The sequence below is a fragment of the Monodelphis domestica genome, chromosome 5 (assembly GCF_027887165.1).
Source record: "Monodelphis domestica isolate mMonDom1 chromosome 5, mMonDom1.pri, whole genome shotgun sequence".
Classification (NCBI taxonomy): domain Eukaryota; kingdom Metazoa; phylum Chordata; class Mammalia; order Didelphimorphia; family Didelphidae; genus Monodelphis; species Monodelphis domestica.
In genome coordinates, this window is record NC_077231.1 from 2,498,943 (window position 1) to 2,517,876 (window position 18,934).

Genomic DNA, 18,934 nt, shown 5'->3' on the forward strand with positions numbered 1-18,934 from the left:
ACTAAGATAATTCATCTGGAAACAGAAGCACTTGAACTAAAACAAGAAAATAGTATCTTGGAAGCCAAAATCAATCAACTTGAAAATGAGGCAAAGGAGATGAAAGATGAGGCAAAGAGGATGAAAGATGACCTCTAAAGAAAATCAGATCAGAAGAAGGATGACCAAAAAAGCCAGGGATGAAATCCAGTCTTTAAGAACCAGAATACAACAACTAGAATCAATTGAATTCATAAGGCAGAAGGACACTATAAAACAAAATCAAAAGAATGAAAAAATTGAGGAAAATATGAAGCATCTCATTCATGAAACAGAAGATTTAGAAAATTGTTCCAGGAGAAACAACTTCAGAATCATTGGTCTACCAGAAGACCATGACAAAAGAAAAATCCTGGACATCATCCTACAGGAAATTATCCAAGAAAACTGCCCCGATATTCTAGAACAAGAGGGAAAAGTGGAGATTGAAAGAATTCACAGATCACCTCCTTTACTTAATGTCCAACTGACAACACCCAGGAATGTTATAGCCAAATTCAAGAACTATCAGACCAAGGGAAAAATAATACAAGCTGCTAAGAAGAAGTCATTCATATACCATGGAACCAAAGTGAGAATAACACAGGATCTGACTGCATCTACACTGAAGGACCAAAAGGCATGGAATATGATATTCTGGAAAGCAAGGGAACTAGGTCTACAAGCAAGAATCAACTACCAGCAAAACTGACTATATTCTTATAGGGAAAAGTATGGTCATTTAAGAAAACGGAAGAATTCTAAACATTTGTAAAGAAAAGACCAGACCTGAACAGAAAATTTGATGCCCAAGCACAGAACTCAAGAGGATCACCAAAAGGTAATTTAAAAAGAGGGAAAAAAGAAAAACAAGACAAAAAAACCTTTATTTAAGAGACCCAATAAGTTAAAATGATATGTATCCCTATAAGAAAAGAGTGATTGGTAACTCTTAAAAATTGTTATTATCATTTGGGCAGCCAGAAGAATTACACATAGAGGGAACAGTGGCAAACTGTATAGGATGAAAGGACAAGACATAAATATGTATATAGATATATGTATACATAAATACATATATGTGTGTGTATACATACATAACTAGAGCTAAAAAAAGAGGTTAATACAAAAAGAAATGGGAAAAGAAACAAATGGGGGTAAATTTATAACAAAGAAGCTCATGGCGGAAGGGGGGAGAACATCAATACACGGGAAGGGTAAAGAGGTTGGAGATAGGAAATACTCAACTCTTATGTGCATTGAAATTGACAAAATTGCAAATTGCAATTTTGCAAAAATCTTAAATAGGATACTAGCAAAAAGACTCCAGCAAGTGATCATAAGGGTCATCCACCATGATCAAGTAGGATTTATACCAGGGATGCAGGGCTGGTTCAATATTAGGAAAACCATCCACATAATTGACCACATCAACAAGCAAACCAACAAGAACCTCATGATTATCTCAATAGACGCAGAAAAAGCCTTTCATAAAATACAACACCCATTCCTATTAAAAACACTAGAAAGCATAGGAATAGAAGGGTCGTTCCTAAAAATAATAAACAGTATATATCTAAAACCATCTGCAATGGGGATAAACTAGAAGCCTTCCCAATAAGATCAGGAGTGAAACAAGGACGCCCATTATCACCTCTATTATTTAACATTGTACTAGAAACACTAGCAGTAGCAATTACAGAAGAAAAAGAAGTTGAAAGTATTAAAATAGGCAAGGAGGAGACCAAGCTGTCACTCTTTGTCAATGATATGATAGTCTACCTGAAGAATCCCAGAGAATCAACCAAAAAGCTAATTGAAATAATCAACAACTTTAGCAAAGTTGCAGGATACAAAATAAACCCCCATAAGTCATCAGCTTTTCTATATATCTCCAACCCATCTCAACAGCAAGAATTAGAAAGAGAAATTCGATTTAAAATCACCCTAGACAATATAAAATACTTAGGAATCTATCTGCCGAGACAAACACAGGAACTACAAAACACTCTCCATACAATTAAAACTAGGCCTAAACAACTGGAAAAACCTCGACTGCTCATGGGTAGGACGAGCTAACATAATAAAAATGACTATCCTATCCAAATCAATTTACTTATTTAGTGCCATACCCATTGAACTAACAAACAACTTTTTTACTGAGTTAAAAAAAAAAACATAACAAAGTTCATTTGGAGGAACAAAAGAGCAAGGATATCCAGGGAAATCATGAAAAATAAAATACAAAAGAAGGTGGCCTTCCAGTCCCAGATCTAAAACTATATTACAAAGCAGCAGTCATCAAAAGAATTTGGTACTGGCTAAGAGACAGAAAGGAGGATCAGTGGAATAGACTTGGGGTAAGTGACCTCAGCAAGACAGTCTATGACAAACCCAAAGATCCCAACTTTTGGGACAAAAATTCACTATTTGATAAAAACTGCTGGGAAAATTGGAAGACAGTGTGGGAGAGATTAGGTTTGGATCAACACCTCACACCCTACACCAAGATAAACTCAGAATGGGTGAATGACTTGAATATAAAGAAGGAAACTATAAGCAAATTAGGTGAACACAGAATAGTATACATGTCAGACCTTTGGGAAGGGAAAGACTTTAAACCAAGCAAGAGCTAGGAAAAAAATCACAAAATGTAAAATCAATAACTTTGATTACATCAAATTAAAAAGGTTTTGTACAAACAAAACCAATGCAACAAAATTAGAAGGGAAGCAACAAATTGGGAAACAATCTTCATAACAAAAACCTCTGACAAAGGTCTAATTACTCAAATTTATAAGGAGCAAAATCAATTGTACAAAAAATCAAGTTATTCCCCAATTAATAAATGGGCAAGGGACATTGTACCTGCCTCAGTCTCCCCTAAATTTTAACTGTTACAACATGAATAGGCAGTTTTATTATTTTCAGATAAAGAAATCAAAACTATTAATAAGCACATGAAAAAGTGTCTAAATCTCTTATAATCAGAGAGATGCAAATCAAAACAACTCTGAGGTACCACCTCACACCCAGCAGATTGGCTAACATGACATCAAAGGAAAGTAATGAACACTGGAGGGGATGTGGCAAAGTGGGGACTTTCATGCATTGCTGGTGGAGTTGTGAACTGATCCAACCATTCTGGAGGGCAATTTGGAACTATGCCCAAAGGGTGCTAAAAGACTGTCTGCCCTTTGATCCAGCCATAGCACTGCTGGGTTTGTACCCCAAAGAGATAATAAGGAAAAAGACTTGTACAAGAACATTCATAGCTGCGCTCTTTGTGGTGGCCAAAAATTGGATAACGAGGGGATGCCCATCAATTGGGGAATGGCTGAGCACATTGTGGTATATGTTGGTGATGGAATACTGTTGTGCTCAAAGGAATAATAAAGTGGAGGAATTCCATGAAGACTGGAACAACCCCCAGGAAGTGATGCAGAGTGAGAGGAGCAGAACCAGAACATTGTACACAGAGACTGATAACACTGTGGTACAAGAGAACGTAATAGACTTCTCCATTAGTGGCAGTGCAGTGATCCTGAGCAACTAGGAGGGATCTACGAGAAAAATCTCTATCCACATCCAGAGGAAATACTGTGGGAGTAGAAACATGGAAGAAAAACAACTGCTCGATCACATGGTCGAGGGGACATGACTGGCGATGTAGACTCTAAATGAACATCCCAGTGCAAACATCAACAACGTGGAAATAGGTTCTGATCAAGGACACATGGAATACCCAGTGAAATTGTGCGTCAACTATGGAAGAGGTGGGTGGAGGGGAGGAAAATAATGTGATTCTTGTAACCATGGAATAATGTTCTAAATTGACTAAATAAATACATTTTTTAAAAAATAAAGTGTATGTCTGGCCAGGTCACTCCCTTCCTCAGTAAAGTTGAATGGCTCCCTCTTACATCCAGGCTCAAGTCCTAAGTCCTCCATTTGGCTTTGAAGGCTTTTTATAACCTGAACCCCTTTGATGTTTCCAGACTTCTGGCTCTTTATTCCCCTCTGCACACTCTAGGATCCAGCTGCCCACCTGGAATTCTCTTCCTCCTCCGGACGTTCTGACAAGCACCTGCCTCCTGATGTCTGGGACAGGTTCCTTCTTTAGACAGTGAATGGAGGGGCGAGCGCCCTGAGGATGGAGTAGGCACATGGTAGGCCAGTGTGGCCAGGCATGAGGAGAAGAGGATCACCAGACGGCTGTTCACTTTGGCACCACGAGGGAGCTGCCGTGCCAGGAGGGCGGCCGGTCCGAGGTGGGACGCCCTTTCCTCCTGCCCACTGCTCCTTTCTGAGGCCTGCTCAGGAGCTCCTGGTCCCGGGTGCCAGGAAGCTGGCAGGTCTGGGTGTCCATTAGGCTCAGAAGAATCTTCTCCGCTCTGCAGCTACCTGGAGATGGATTAAGAAAGCGGCATTCAGGGCAGTAGGTGGAGTGCGCTGAAACCCCGGCTTTTACGTCCTCTGTGATCTTGGGCTCGTCCCTCCGTGTTTGTGGGCCTCGTTTTCCCTTGTGTAAAAAGGTGGGGAAGCCCAGCGGACCTCCGAGGTCTGAGGAGTGAGGCTCACGTCCATGTCTGGGGGGGGGGCTCCCATCCAGCCCCCTCTAGGCTCAGGTTCTCTGCTGTGGGCAGAAGTGGGTAGGACCTGGGGAGCAGTGTGGAACTCTGGGTAGGACCATGGAGCTGGAAGGGGGAGGAGGGCTGGGGGTCGCCGCATTCAACAAACGGTAGTACTGGGAGCCGGAGAGGGTTCGAGGACTTCCTCAGATCTCAGAGGCAGCCCTTGAGCCCCCTTTCTCTGACCCCAAGGCCCCATGTTCCTTCCAGTGGGTCCTGCCACTCCATCTCTTCATTTCAAAGAAGGGAAAGTGGTGCCTGGAGCAAGTAGGCTGCTTGTCCCGAGTTCCAGAGGGAGCTGGGAGTCACTTCCGGTTTTGAACCCAGGTCTCAGCCAGCAGATTTTGCCTCAGTGGGCCTGCTTCTCCGTACCCTAGTTGTCTCCTCCCTTCTGGCCTCCTTTTCTCCCCCCCCCCCCCCCAGTCCTCTTTCTTGTCTCCCTCCCCCTCCTTTGGGCCCCTGAGGATCCCCTCCTCCCGGGCCCACCCGGGCCTGGATGCTGCCTGACCCCGCTGGGCCTGGGAGCCACAGGCGGAGGGAGGTTCTCAGGGTGCCCCGGCCGGGCCTCGCACCTGGGGGGATGCCCTTCGGGAGCCCTGCTCCGGCCTGGGAACTGCTCAGAACAGCTGGCACGGGGCCACTTCCAAGGGAGGAAAACAGCTGGGCGGGCAGCGAGGAGGAGGTTCCTACTCAAAGGTGAGACCTTCCATCTGGCGCCCCACCCATGGGAACCGGCCTAATCCTCTTAGGTGCTGTGGCTAGGATCCCGGATCCTTAATCCTGGGGCGCCCACATTCCAGAGGCAGCCGCTTACAGAGCCAGCAGCTGGGCTGGCTTCCCGGAGCGTCCAGCTCTCTGCCCCAAGGCCTGATGGGAGGCCCCAAGGGAGGGCGGGAAGGCTCTGCCCCTGCCCAGTCAGTGACATTTCTTAAGCGCCTCCTATGGGCCAAGCCTGGAATGTGGAGAAGCTGAATTCGAATGTGGCCCCAGAGACGGCCCAGCTCTGCCCCCTGGGCCAGCCGCCTCGCCTTGGGGGCCTCCCTCTCCTCGGCTGCAAAGTGAGCTGCAGCAGAAGGGCCTGAAGGGTCAGGCGGGCGGACACCAGGCCCTCCCGTGGCCTAATGAAGGGAGAGGACGAGGGACTGCTGGGGGGACCCCGAGCAGAGCCCGGTGGGAGCGCTGCTCCCCTCCGCGCCCTCCTGCGAGGACGGGCTGGGCAGGTCCAGCTCGAGCCCTGCTTCTGCCCACCCATCGCGCGGCTTACAACGAGCTCTTTAGTCTCTGCCTGCAGTGACGGACTGAGCGGCGCCCCCCCCCCCACTCCCCCCTCCCCTCCCACTCCCCCCTCCCCCCCCCCTCCTGCGGGCTCACGAGGTGCTTCGCTCTCGGGCTCCCCGTGAGCAAGTCTGATGGGGAGGGCCACGGTTCGAGGATGTGCCACCCCTTCCTGGGAGCGCCTGAGAAAGTGGGGGCTGGGGGGGGGGGCGTGCTGGTCACGGAGCCCCGCCGTCTTGAAACCCTCCCTGCCCCCTTTCGGGCTTCCAGATTGGGCCACAAGCAACTTGGAGAGGAAGCCTCTGGGGCTCCAGGCACGCGGCCACTCGGGCGGGGGCGGGGCGGAGGCTGAGGCGGCCCTGCCTCCTCTACCTGACCGGCCGCCCACAGAGGCAGCTCTTTCTCGGGGCCACCGCCAGGCTGGGAGCCCTGCACTAGCGGGACCAGCCCGGCACAGTTTGCGGGGGCTCTTCACCACACACACGCACACAGACAGACACGCGCACACACACACAGCACAGGGGCTTCTTTCTGAGCTCTTTTTTTATTGTACAAACTAGTTGGGGCTCAGAACTGGGCCTTCCTGGTATCTCCTGATCTGACCTTAGGTAAAGCCAAAGCTGGCGATGGAGAGCCTCTGCCCTGAGAACTGCAGTCTGGTCCGCGGGGGAAGTCTCCACCGATGCCACGTCTCACGGAATCAAGAATAAGCCTTGAGTGGACGGATCAGAGATTTAGAAAGGGGAAAGACCTTAGAGACCAGCTCACCCCCAATCCCCCTTTTACGGAAAAGGAAACTGAGGCCCAGGGAGGAGAAAAGACTTACATGGGTCAGAAATACAACTGCCATTTGAATCCAAGCCGGGAGTCTCCCAATCCATCTCTCCTTCACTCGCAACCATATTCACCTTGAATTCTCCCCATTTCTGGACAATCTTGTCAGCCATACAGACTCTGCTGTGCTCTTAGTTACAAACACCCAGAGGCCAGACCTGGACCTGCCATGCCCAAGCCCCCCATCTCCAGCATCTGAGGGGAGTAACCCAGAGAATGGCAGCTTTAGCTCCAGCTCCGTGGCCTTCTGGCTCTCACTTCTGATGGCCTGGAGTCTAACTCCCAGGAGACAGATACACTTCAGGGCCCATGAAGGCAGCAGTCTTGCCTGCCTGCTTGCATGGTACACCCAAATCCACCAAGGCTTAGACCCTCAAAGTCTTGAAATAATCATTACAGAAGCAACATGGAGACAATGTATAGACTTCTCCAAACCCCTGGGTTGTCTCTTTGGCAGTTTTCCTAGAAAGGAAAACTACAAAATTGGATATTTATTACATATTCAGAAAATTCACTTCCTCCCTCTTTCTTTTTCTTCCTCCCTCCCTCCCTCTTTCCCTGCCTTCCTCCCTCCCTTCTCTCTCTCTCTCCCTCCCTCCTTCCCTTCCTCCCTCCTTCCTTTCCTCCCTCCCTCCCTTCCTCCCTCCCTCCTTCCCTTACTTCCTCCCTCCCTTTCTCTCTTTCTCCCTCCCTCCCTTCCTCCCTCCCTCCCTCTTTCCCTGCCTTCCTCCCTCCCTTCTCTCTCTCTCTCCCTCCCTCCTTCCCTCCCTCCCTCCCTCCTTTCCTCCCTCCCTCCCTTCCTCCCTCCCTCCCTTCTTCTCTCCCTCCCTCCCTCAGGAAACTGAGGCCCCGAGAAGTTAAAGGCTTCACTGGGGGCTTCCGGCCACGGCTAACGATGACTCGCTGGGGCAGTGGCGCCGGGCTCTTCCACCTCTAAGAGTCCGTGAAGTTTCTGGCAACCAGAAGTGTGGAGCGTGGCGGTGGGGTGGCAGCTCCCGGGCTGGGAGGCTGCTCCAGGAGGTGCCTGGAGTGCGGCTTCTGCCGATGGCCCTTTGCAGGGGAGCCTCTCCCTTCTCCCCGCCCCCTCAGCCCCCGTCTTCACGGCTTGGCTGGGCTCCAATTGGCACTGAAGGCAAATGAAGCGATTCTGCCTTCCCGCCCCAGCGCTGCCCGTGCCGCGTCCTCCTCCCCAAGTTGGCCAACTCTCACCTCTGCTCGGCGGTTGGAGGCCGGCGGGCCGGCGGGGAAAGCCCCGGGGCCGCCCCTGCTCACCTGGGGTAGTCCAAGGAGGAAGGGGTGTGGCAGGAGACTTAAACCCCGCGGCGGGGCAGGATGAGAAGTCTTTGGGGCTCAGCCTGGCAGCCGCTCCGGGAGAGGCGCTCCCGGGATTAGTCGGGAGCAGAGCCGCCGGGCAGGGGCGTCCGCATGGAGGAGGAGCACCCCAAGAGGAGCCACTGGGCCCTGCTCAACCCCGGGGAGGACCATGAACTGGTACGTCTGCTCGGGCAGCTGCTCAGCCTCCTGGAGGGATTAAGGAGCCTCCCCGGACTCCCCGGGGCTCGAGAGTGGGGCGTCGTTGGGGACCCCGGGGCGCCCTCAGGAGAGGGTCGGGGGCAGTGAAAGGACTAGGGTGCTGCCGACTGTGGAAGCAAAGAATCGGGGCTGGGAAGCCAGAGGGCGAGTTCAGGTCCGCTGGAGCCTCCCGGCAGCCCTGAAGCTTGCCCTCGAGCCAGCCTTCTGTGCCGCGGGGGCCACCTGCCTTCTAGCTCTGGGCTCTCACTCCCGCGGCCCATCCGGGCCTCCCCCTCTCCACGGGCAGTGAGTGAGGGAAGGCCCTGGGCCGTGCCTGGGGGGCCTCCTCCCTCCCGGTGCGTGCGGATCGGCGGCGGGGACGCAGTGTTCCGGCCGTGGGAGCGGGGCCATTTAGTGCTGGGATGGCGAAGGCAGCAGCGGGGGTGGCCGGTGCCCGAGCGGGAGCCAGGCGTCCGAGCTGGGCCGGCCCTTCCCGACGCTCCCTTTATCGGCTCCATCTCAGGTGCGCGGGATCCTCGGGCCTGGGGCCAAGGGAACACTGAGTGCTTTGGAAAGCCTGAGCCAGCCGCCTCCTGGGCGCTCCCCCGTGGCCTCCTTCATGCGAGGGAAGGCTGACCTGGGGGAGGACTGGGGAGCCCAGCTCCTCTGTTGCCTTCTAAAGCCTTCTCTTCTGCCTTAGAATGGAGACCCGTGCCAGCTCCATGGCCGAGCAGCGCTAGGGGCCCGGCAATCGGGGTAAAGTGACCTGCCCAGGGTCACACAGCCAGGAAGTGTCTGATTCCAGAGGGGCACTCCCTCGCTGCTGAGCCATCTAGCTGCTTCCTCTGCAGTTTTCCTTACTAGCCCTGTGGCCCTGGGCAAGTCACTTCACCTCTTTGTTTCCTCAACCACAAAATGAGGGGGTTGGACCTTCTCTTCCAGCTCTAGGGCTGTGACCAACCCCCCCCCCTTAATGATCGTTTCCCTAACCACAAGGAGAGTCATGCCTGGCCCTTCCTCCAGTCCAGGAGCTGAAGCTGAAGGCTTCATTGCGCTAAATCTGCTCATGTGACAGAAGGGGAAACTGAGGCACAGAGAGATTAGCGACTTTCTCAGGACCGTTCCCAATGGAAGACAGCCCATTCCCAGACCCTGGGTCTTCTCTGCCTTTTGGAAGGAGTTGTAGGAATTAATTGGGCCCTCTCTTCTCCCAGGCTCTTAGGTCTTCTCTGCCTAGAGAGGCTCAGTGTCAACACCCCACCCTGGGGAGCATAGAGGGGCAGTACACTAGTTCTGATGGATCCCTTGTTTCAGGCCTGTCTGATTCTTCATGGCCTTTTGGGGGGTTTGGGGCGAAGATATGCAAGTGGTTGGCCATATCCTTCTGCAGCTCATTTTGTGGATGAGGAAACTGACCTGCCCAGGGTCTCACCGCTAATGAGTGTCTAAGGTGAGATTTGAACCCAGGAAGCTCAGGCCTGGCACTCTAGCCACTGTACCAGTGCCTCATAGGTGCTTCTTTTTCATCCCTCTGTGTGGTCTGAAGGCTCTTCCCGACATGTGGCCGCCTCATTTGGTTTGTGAGGGGCACTGATTCCCCCGAAGGTCACTGGCCATCATTCAGGACCACCTAGGACCCTGGGCTGCCTCAGTAGAACTATTTTAACCCTTTTCCTTCCATCTTGGAATCCATACTACGGGTAGGTTCCAAGGCAGAAGGGCTAGGCAATGGGGGTGAAGTGACTTGTCCAGGGTCACACAGTTAGGAAGTATCTGAGGCCAGACTGGAACCCCCGCCCACCTCTAGGTCTGGCTCTCCATCCACAGATCCTCCTCGCTGTCCCCATCAGCAGAACTTTTTGTGGGCTGCTCCTTTCTTCCTCATATCCAGAGGGGCGACCTGAGGCAGCAGAGAGTTCAAAGAGTCTTGTTTGCTTCTGGAATGGTCATGAGGAGCCCTGGTGGCTTTTGCCACCTCCGGCTGGCACTGAAAGGGAGGGAAGACTTTTCTCCTTCAAAGACTGGCCTTGGATTGCTGCAGGCTTTCCCTCTAGTTCCTCTTCTCTTCCACCGGTCTTCCCTCTGGGTCCCTGGGAGCTCAGGGGGCCAACCTGGGCCCTGGGGAGAACCAGGAATTGGGTGCCATGTTTAGGAGGGCTTCTGAAGGGTCCCCCAATAGCTTCTTATTTTCATTCAAGCAAATATTTCCCAAGTGGCTCCTGGGTGTCAGCTCATTCACTGTCCAATGGTTCAAGCTGTCCAGAAATGGAATGGATTTTTTTTTGTAAGGTAGTGAGTTTCCTGTCATTAAAAATCTCCAAGAAGGGGCTGGAGAATAACCAAGGAGGAGGTCTTGCACATGGAAGAGAGCTCTCATAGGAATCAGGACATGTAATACAAGCACTGACACTTTGCAACCAAGTGGCCCTAGTTAGTTACACTACCCTCTTGTGCCTCAGTTTCCTCAGATGTAAAAACTCAGCCCACCACCCTTGCCCTACCTCTTCCTTAGCACCCTGCCACATTTCCCCACATCACCCAATGGGAGCTCTTCCAGAGGCTGGAAAGCAGGAGGCCCACTGACTCCATGTCCTCCTGTCATTTGAGGGAAGTGTGGCTGTTGGGTTTGGAGAAAGGAAAACCTGCGAGTCCCAGGGCTGTCGGACTGTCGATTTGGAGTTGGAACAGCTATTCAAGGCCCCTTCACTTCCGCTCAGGGGCTTCGCTGTTAGTGTGTTGTCCCTCAGATAGAAGTATTATGGGAAGAGTTTGAACTCGGGTCTTCCTAATTCCAAATCCCTGGGTGAGGCCATTTCTGTTTCCTGAAATCCACCATTCAAGGACTTGAGAGGCAGCTCAGGGAAAGGGCCAGACACGGAGCCCCAGATCTAGAGACGGAAGGGCCCAAAGGGCATCATCAGCCCCCTCATTCTTTAAACTAAGCCCAGAGAAGCCAAGGGCTAGTCCAAGGTTCTGCAGGGAGTAGGAGTCCCGAGGGATGTGGAAGGCGGACTTCCTGGCTCTCCAGGCAAGGCTTTTCCTCTTGCCCTGGGCTCTCTGCCCTGGCTCTGCTCAGCCTCAGAGGGCAGAGGAAGCCTCTACAAAGGGAAGTTTCCAGGAGGCTACTGAGGGCTGGCCCCAAGCAGGCTGGGCAGCCACAGGAAGGACGGCCTCCAAGTGGAGGCTGGACGGCTGCCTGCCCACCCTTGACCAGGCTGGCCCCTGAGTGTTGGCTCACACCAGCCTGGAGCCTCTGGAGAGTGTTTCATGTTTACGGGGAACCGTCGTTACCACGACCCTGAAGACGGGCAGAGCGGGCAGGCAGAGGGAGTCCTCCACCGAGCAGAGCTGAGTTAGAATTCTGCCTCTGTTCCTCACTAGCTGTGCAGCTGGAGACAAAGCCACATGCCCTCTCTGAGCTTCCATTTCTTCCTCTATAAAATGGGGGTGCTAGACAACCCCCGAGGTCCCTCCCAGCTCTGAGGGCTGGATGAAGGAAGGGAGCCGTGTCTCCTCTAGATCCATTGGAGCTGGTCTTCCTCGTGATTTCTGGGTTGGCAGCAGCCTCACAGCCCCTCTGGAGCTGGGCCCTCCACCAGAACCTCCTCATGGGGCAGCAGAATGAGGGCAGTTCTGGGTTCCAGTGTCACCTCAGACACTTGCTGGCTGTGTGGCCCTGGGCAAGTCACTTCACCCCCATTGCCTAGCCCTGAGTGCCCTTCTGCTTCAGAAGCCATAGTTTTGATCCATTCTAGGACAGAAGGTATGGGGTTAAAACAAATGGAAAGGAAGTGAGAGCCCCTATCGGGGATGGCTTTCTCAAGGTTCAGCCATGAATGGCAGGGCGGATAAAGGACAATAAGCAGGGGTACAAAGGGTCTAATGAGGATCCTCTGAAGGTGAGGGAGACGTGGGATGATCTGGAGGCGGCGGTGATGGCAGAGGGCACGAGCTGTTGGAAGGCACAGGATAGAATGGAGGTACTTGTGGGTAGAAGGGAGGCCTTGCCAAGGAGAAGGTCCTTCTCCTCCTGGAAGGTGATCGCAGAAGCCCTGGAGCAACTCGGAGTCCTGAAGGCCACCTCTTTGATCTCTTTTCTTCTGTAAAGCATGACAGCAGTCTCTCAGTGGAGGGGGGTGGGCAGAGGGCTGGGGAGGCGTGCCAAGGAATGGAAGAGCTCCTGGGAGGGCAAGGGGGGGACTGGAAGGCACGTAGAGTAGATGGCCTGGCCACAGTGAGGGCCCAGTGGAGACGAAGAAGGTGAGCTTAGAGTGGACCTAGTGGGGTGGCAGCCAATGGGGAGGAGGGCAGGCAGCAGAGTCAGCCTCTCCCTTACTCAGGCCCAGGTGAGGAAGAGGCTCTTTTATTCTGCAGGCCCTTCGCTAAGCCGGCCGGGCATGGCCGGCCGTCCCCTGCCCCCAAGCTCTCCCCGAACCTCCAGCCCTTCCTGTGTGTCAGAGCAGGGTGCTTGGGCAGAGCAAGCTCTCCCTTGTGGCTGTAGAGGCAGAGCTGCTCCCTTTGGGTCCTTGTGGGGCTGCCCTGGAAGGGGGGTGCCACTGCTCTGCCCCAGAGGAGCAGTGGGGGCGCTGCAGAGGGGCCGCTGGAAGGTCCCTCACCGTGGACCGGCTGCCTGGGAAATGGCTGCTCAGCACATGTTCAGTTCGGTGCGCTTTGTTTGGAGGTCTGGCGTGAGGGGCAGCTTTGCTGCTGGTCTGAGCTAGACTCTGCCTCTGGGCTAAGGAGCCTGGTGACCACTACGGGACAACCACTTAGATGTAATGGGCAGGGCTCTGGGCTTAGAACCTGAGAGATCCAAGTTCAAATCCTGACTTGGGCATTTACTACTGCACGGTCCTAGGCACATCAGTTCAGTTGTTACTCAGTCTCCCTATCTGTAAAACGAGGGGATTATGCTTAATCGCCTCTTAAGTCCCTTCCTGCTATAGATCAAAGATCTCATTGGACTTGGTTCATCCTGTCTAAGAGCCTTAGAGAGACATTTAATATGGAAAGAGCATTTCTAAGAGCTTGCTGTGTGCCTAGCATGGGGCCAGGCTCTGTCACTTGGCAACCTAGAGAGAGTCCTTCCAGGTCCCTAGTCCCTGGGTGTTTGGCTCACAGTGACACTGAACCTGAATGTTGAGTGAAGACAGAGATTGGACATGAATTCAGTGGCATCCCCTCTCCTCACTCGCCGCCTCATCTCTTGGTTCTTCCGAAGATAATCCTCATTCACCGAGTTTAGCATCATCAAGTCACTGCTGGCTATTCAGAAGGAGGCCAAGGATTACCCTTTTGGAGACTGTGCACAGTAGGTCAGGGCTGGATTCCATAGACCTGGAGGGATTGCAGGGATCTTGCGGTGTGTGTGTGTGTCCGTGTGTAGGTCAGAGGTAAGAGTTGCCGCTGATGGAAGCTCTCCAAGTTTACCTATAACGTGACATTTTATTCTCATGTAGCCTTTTGGGGGCGAGTGGGTGCTGTGTATATTGTGGTCTCTGCCTTTGAGGTTGGGGCACTGAGGCTCACAGCTTAGGGGACTTGCCCAGGGTCACGTAACTCTCTCTAGAGAGAAGATGGTCAGCCAAAGCTTAAAGGGGTTCGTTCACTGCTCGCCTTACACTCTCTTCATTCCAGGCTCAGCCCTTTTCTTAGGGGCCAGGCTCTTCTCAAAGAAAGGCACAGGATTAGGGTTGTCTTCCCACCAGCGACCAGCCTTGCCTTTCCCAGCATCCTTGAAACTCACTGGAAAGAAGATGAGAAGCATCGTGATGCCAGCGTCGCCTCTTATGCCCCAGGACCTTGGGCGAACCTTTGGTGGGCCAGAACTCAGCTGCCTCTTCAAAGAAAAGCATTTAAACTCGATGATCCGTGAATGGGGAGCCAAGACACTTGAGCTCATGGCCCGCTAGTGACTTCAAGGGAAAGTCTGGTTGGTTCCTTTTCCCTTTCTTGGCCTCAGTCTGAAACCTGTGTGAAATGAGGATAAGTGCAATGATTTCAGAGCTTCAGCACTTGGACAGCATGAACAGTCTGCATTTGCCTCTGCCTTTTCATATTCAAAATGTTGCTAGAATTACCCATCGCCCTCCAAAGGTGGACTTGAGTGCATGCACACACACACACACACACACACACACACACACACACACACACACACACACCCTTCCTCTTCTACTCTGACTTTCCTCTGTTCTTCTGCGCGCATTCCACCAGGGAATTAAGAGCATCTGCCTCGAGGAGATGGGTCAGACTTCACCCAGTCTGGAGAAAAGGCAGAGACTATTGGGGAAAGTCTAATTGGGTTTGAGGGTAATTGGTCCAAAGGGAAGCAGAGAGCGTCATCGAATAAATCAAATCCCACAGCCAATGAGGGATCGTTCAATTACTGAGAATCTGTCCTGGAAGGGTCCCAGATCCAACCAAATGCTCCAAATCTGCTTCCCAGGCGTGCCTCTCCGGGCACACTGATAGAGAAGGGAGTGTTCCAAAGCATGAAGAGGGCCATCTCTCAAGGACCAGAGCATCGTCATCCCCGGCATCTTTTCTCATCAGACAATGAAGCTCAGAACGTGACTTTGGCTCTTTCCTAAGAGATGGCAGAAAAGTCTGGCACCAGTTTGGTAATGATGCAGCCTCCACCATTACCCTCCCTCTCGATGACCACCCAAAGCTTCTCATTACCTGGACACATCTTCAGGAGGCGCCTGCCTTCGGCATTCAGGGACTCTGCTGCTGGCATGCAGTCCTTGGTGGCATACAACAGTCATTGGCTAGGTCGCGGGGGTGGGGCTGGGGGGATGCTGCCCCTTATCGTAAACAAGGATGAAGGATGGAGTCACTCACTACCTCTGGGTCTCCTCCTCTTGCTTCTCTGCCCCCTCAGAGCCCTGTATTCATGTCACTCGTCTCCAATTAGAGATCATCGAGGTAAGAAATCATGGAATCTCAGATGTTGGCTATAGATGACCTTGAAAGGGTCCTCAGTGTCTGTCCAGTCCAACCTGTTCCTGGATAGCAACCTTCTTGACAGCATCCCTGACAAAGGGAGGACCACCGAGAAGAGCCCGTAATAGCTGGAAACAGCCCAGTTCCCTTTGGCATCTCTGGGATATTCAGAAAGGTTTTCCTTCTCCCTAACATTCGAATATTCCAATGTATTTATGACCTCATCAACATGGGCATTCTTTCTAGATGGATCATCACCTCCACCATGTGCATGGAGTGCTGGGCCTAGATTCAGGAAGACCCGAGTTCAAATCCAACCTCAGACATTTAATAGTTGGTTGACTCTGGGGAAATCACTTTACCTTGTCTGCCTCAGTGTCCTCAAATGTAAAATAGAAGTAATAATAACATTGTTGTGAGAATCAAAGCTTCTGTCTTAGTATCAGTCCTAAGATAGAACAGCAATAAGGGCTAGGCAGTTGGGGTTAAGTGACTTGCCCAGGGTCACAAAGATAGAAAATCTCTGAGTCCAGATTGGAACCTCAGTTCTTCTGACTCTAGGCCTGGTTTTCTATCCACTGTGCTACCTAGGTAACCTAAGATAATACTCACCAAAAAAACATGCTTATCATGTTCCCGGCACATAGTAGGCACTCTATAAATGCTTGTTTCCTCTCTCCCCTTTGTCTCTTCTCCCATAAGTTCACCAGTAGGGTCCATCCGCCCAGTGGTCTGAGAGCCTTCCTCACTTTCTTCTGATAGTGTGCCAATATGAATAAGCCTTTGGGCTACGTCCATCAGCTATTCTCCACTTTTATCTTGTGGCCAGCTAGGAACTCCAGAGACTGCCTTGGAAATTGGATTGGCATCAGATTACATTCACATATTCATCTAGATAATGTCACAACGACTCTTACATTAGTCGTATTGACTCTTCTGATGAGTCAATATTCTTCCACTGGTTGCCATTTTTAACTTTGTAAAGTTGTGCTTTGACACTGTATTTAGACGCGTCTCGAGCCGACCTTGGTCATTTCACTCCCAGATATTTTTAGGAATCGGTGATTGTTTTTCATGGGATTTCATTTTCCATATTGCTGCTGGATTTTATTATTGCTAGACATGAATGGTGGCGATTTGGGAGCTATTTCTTATATTGCTATTTTGCTGATCTTATTAATTGCCTCAATTAGTTTCTTGGCAAGTTCTTGAGTTTTCTAAATAAGCCATCATGTCTGCAAATAGGGCTAATTCTTTCTGCTCTTTGACAATGTTTATGTCTTTAATTTTTTCTCTTCTCCTTTCTCTGCTAGATCTTTTAGAGCTGTGTCAAATAATAGCAGGGAAATGGGACATCTCTGGTCCTTCGTATATTGGTAAAACTCCAATTTTTTGTTGAACATAATGGTAGCTTGTAGTTTTAGATGTATGCTTTTTGTTCCACTAAAATGTAATGAGCAACTAGGAGACGCAGTGGATAGAGGACCAGACTTGGATTCAGAACTCATTTTCCTAGTTCAAATTCAGCCGCAGACACTTACTAGCTGTATGACCCTGGGCAAGTCACTCACCCTGGTTTGCCTCGATCTCCTCATCTGTGAAATGAGGTGGAAGAGAAAATATCTTTGCTGGAAATTTTTCCAATGGAATCCCAAAGTGCCAGACATGACTGAAAAATGACTGAACAAAAACACCACACTGAAATGGCCCTTCTATGTCTATGCATTCTAGAGTTTTAAAATCTCATCGTTGCCAAAGGCTTTCTTCTGCATTAATTGCTCCAAGCATGTCAATCGAGGTGCAGTGCCTTCCTTGTCCTATATTGTTTCATGATGTGTTTTACGTCAAATGTCCCTAAGAAATCCTGGTCTCAAATTGCAGTCCTTTCACGTCCTCTATTACACCCTTTCCCCTTGGAGATAATCCCAGCTCTTTCTGTATTTTATTTTTCTCTCGATTACATGTGAAATAATTTTTGAGCTTTAAAAAAATGTTGAGTTCCAAGTTCTCTTATTCCTTTTCTCTCCCTCACCTTGAGAAGTCGGGCAATTAGATGTCGGTTATACATGGTACAAAACATATTTTCATATTAGTCATGATGTGGGGGGAAAGCACAGATCTCACACCCCCAACTAAACTCAAGAAAAATAAAGGAAATGAAGAAAAATGTGTAGTTTTGATCTGCATTCAGATTGATCAGTTCTTTGTCTGGAGCTTTTTTCATCACGTATCTTTTGGAATTGTCTGAGATCATTATTGCTGAGAATAGCTGCGTCATTCACAGCTGCTCATAATACAATATTGCTGTTACTGTGTACAATGTTCTCCTGATTCTTCTCACTTTACTTTGCTCAGTTCATGTAGGTCCTCCATCAGAATTATATAGCACACTTCTTTAGCCATTCTCCAATAGATGGGCATCTCCTCAATTTCCAATTCTTTGTCACCACATAAAGAACTTGCTATAAGCATTTTTTGTCTATGTAAGTTAGTTTACTTTTAAAAAATCTCTCTTTGGGGTACAGATCTAGTACTGAGCAAAGTTCCAAATTGTTTTCCAAAATGGTTGTTTCAATTCACAGCTCCACCAATAATGTATTAGTGTCCCCAAAACACATCCCTTCCAGTATTTGTCATTTTTCTTTTCTGTCATATTAGTCAATCTGATAGGTGTGAAATAGTATGCAGAGTTGCTTTAATTTTCATTTCTCTAATCAAGAGTGATTTAGAGCATTTAAAAATATGAATATAAATAGCTTTGGTTTTTTTTTATCTGAAAACAACCTGTTCATATACTTTGTTCATTTATTGAGTAGGTAGTGACTTGTATTCTTATAAATCCAACTCATTTTTATAAATATGAAAAATGAGGCCTTTGTCAGAGAAACTTGCTGACTCAATCATTCTTTGGGATTAGATTTAGTTTCCAATTATTTTTAAATTTATGTTTCCACAGCCTTTTATTGAATATAACTCTTGTTGCATTATACTTTGAAAAGAATTTAGCTTTTCTTCATTTGTTTGTAAGCTTTTTATGCCTAAATACATGGCCAGTTTTGTGTAAGCATCATGTACAACTGAGAATAAGATATCTTTCTTTTCCAATTGAATTTTCTCCAGATGTTTATCATATTTAACTTCTAAAATTCTATTCATCTCCTTAACTTCTCTGATTACTTTTTTGGTTTGATTTATCTTATTCTGAGAAGGGAAACTTGAGTTCCCTCACTAGAGTAGTTTTACTGTCTACTTTCTCTAATTACTCATTTAACTTTTCCTTTAAGAATTTGAATGCTATAACATTTGCTTCTGTCCACTGTCTCTCCTAATCTTCCCTCCATTCTATAAGCCTTCCACCCCTACTTCTCTTATCTTCTACCCCCTCCTACTTCCCTGTAGGATAATATAGCTTTCTATACCCAATTGAGTGTATTTTTATTGCCTCTTTGAGCCCATTCCAGTGGGAGTATGGCTCAAGCATTTCTCACCAGCCCCATCTTCCCCTCCATTGTAAAATCTCTTCCATTAATCCCCCTTTTATGTGAGATAATTTATCCCCATTCTATCTCTCCCTTATGCCTTCTCCCAATGCATTCCTCTTTCTCATTTTATTTTTTTTATTTTGTATCTTCTTTATTCCTTGATTTCTAATGATTAATAAATCTCTTAAAATATAATATTATTATTGAGATTTAATTTTTTTTAATTTTTTTAAT

At 49.4% G+C, this 18,934-nt stretch overlaps 1 protein-coding gene and 1 long non-coding RNA gene across 2 annotated transcripts in view; one reads left to right on the forward strand and one right to left on the reverse strand.

The window, feature by feature from the left end:
- Nucleotides 1–2,797: 2,797 nt before the first annotated feature.
- Nucleotides 2,798–7,302, reverse strand: LOC130454285 (uncharacterized). The gene is made up of 3 exons (XR_008911938.1): nucleotides 6,751–7,302; nucleotides 6,528–6,636; nucleotides 2,798–4,422 (listed from the first exon to the last, which is right to left on the reverse strand). It is a non-coding gene; the product is annotated as an uncharacterized LOC130454285 (long non-coding RNA).
- Nucleotides 7,303–7,647: 345 nt separating this feature from the next.
- Nucleotides 7,648–18,934, forward strand: part of LOC100617139 (probable cation-transporting ATPase 13A5) — a 101,758-nt gene continuing 90,471 nt past the window's right edge. Inside the window, exon 1 of the mRNA XM_056797600.1 lies at nucleotides 7,648–8,249. Coding sequence (XP_056653578.1) covers nucleotides 8,184–8,249 — 66 coding nt within the window. The 5' untranslated portion in view covers nucleotides 7,648–8,183. The remainder of the gene's footprint in view (nucleotides 8,250–18,934) is intronic.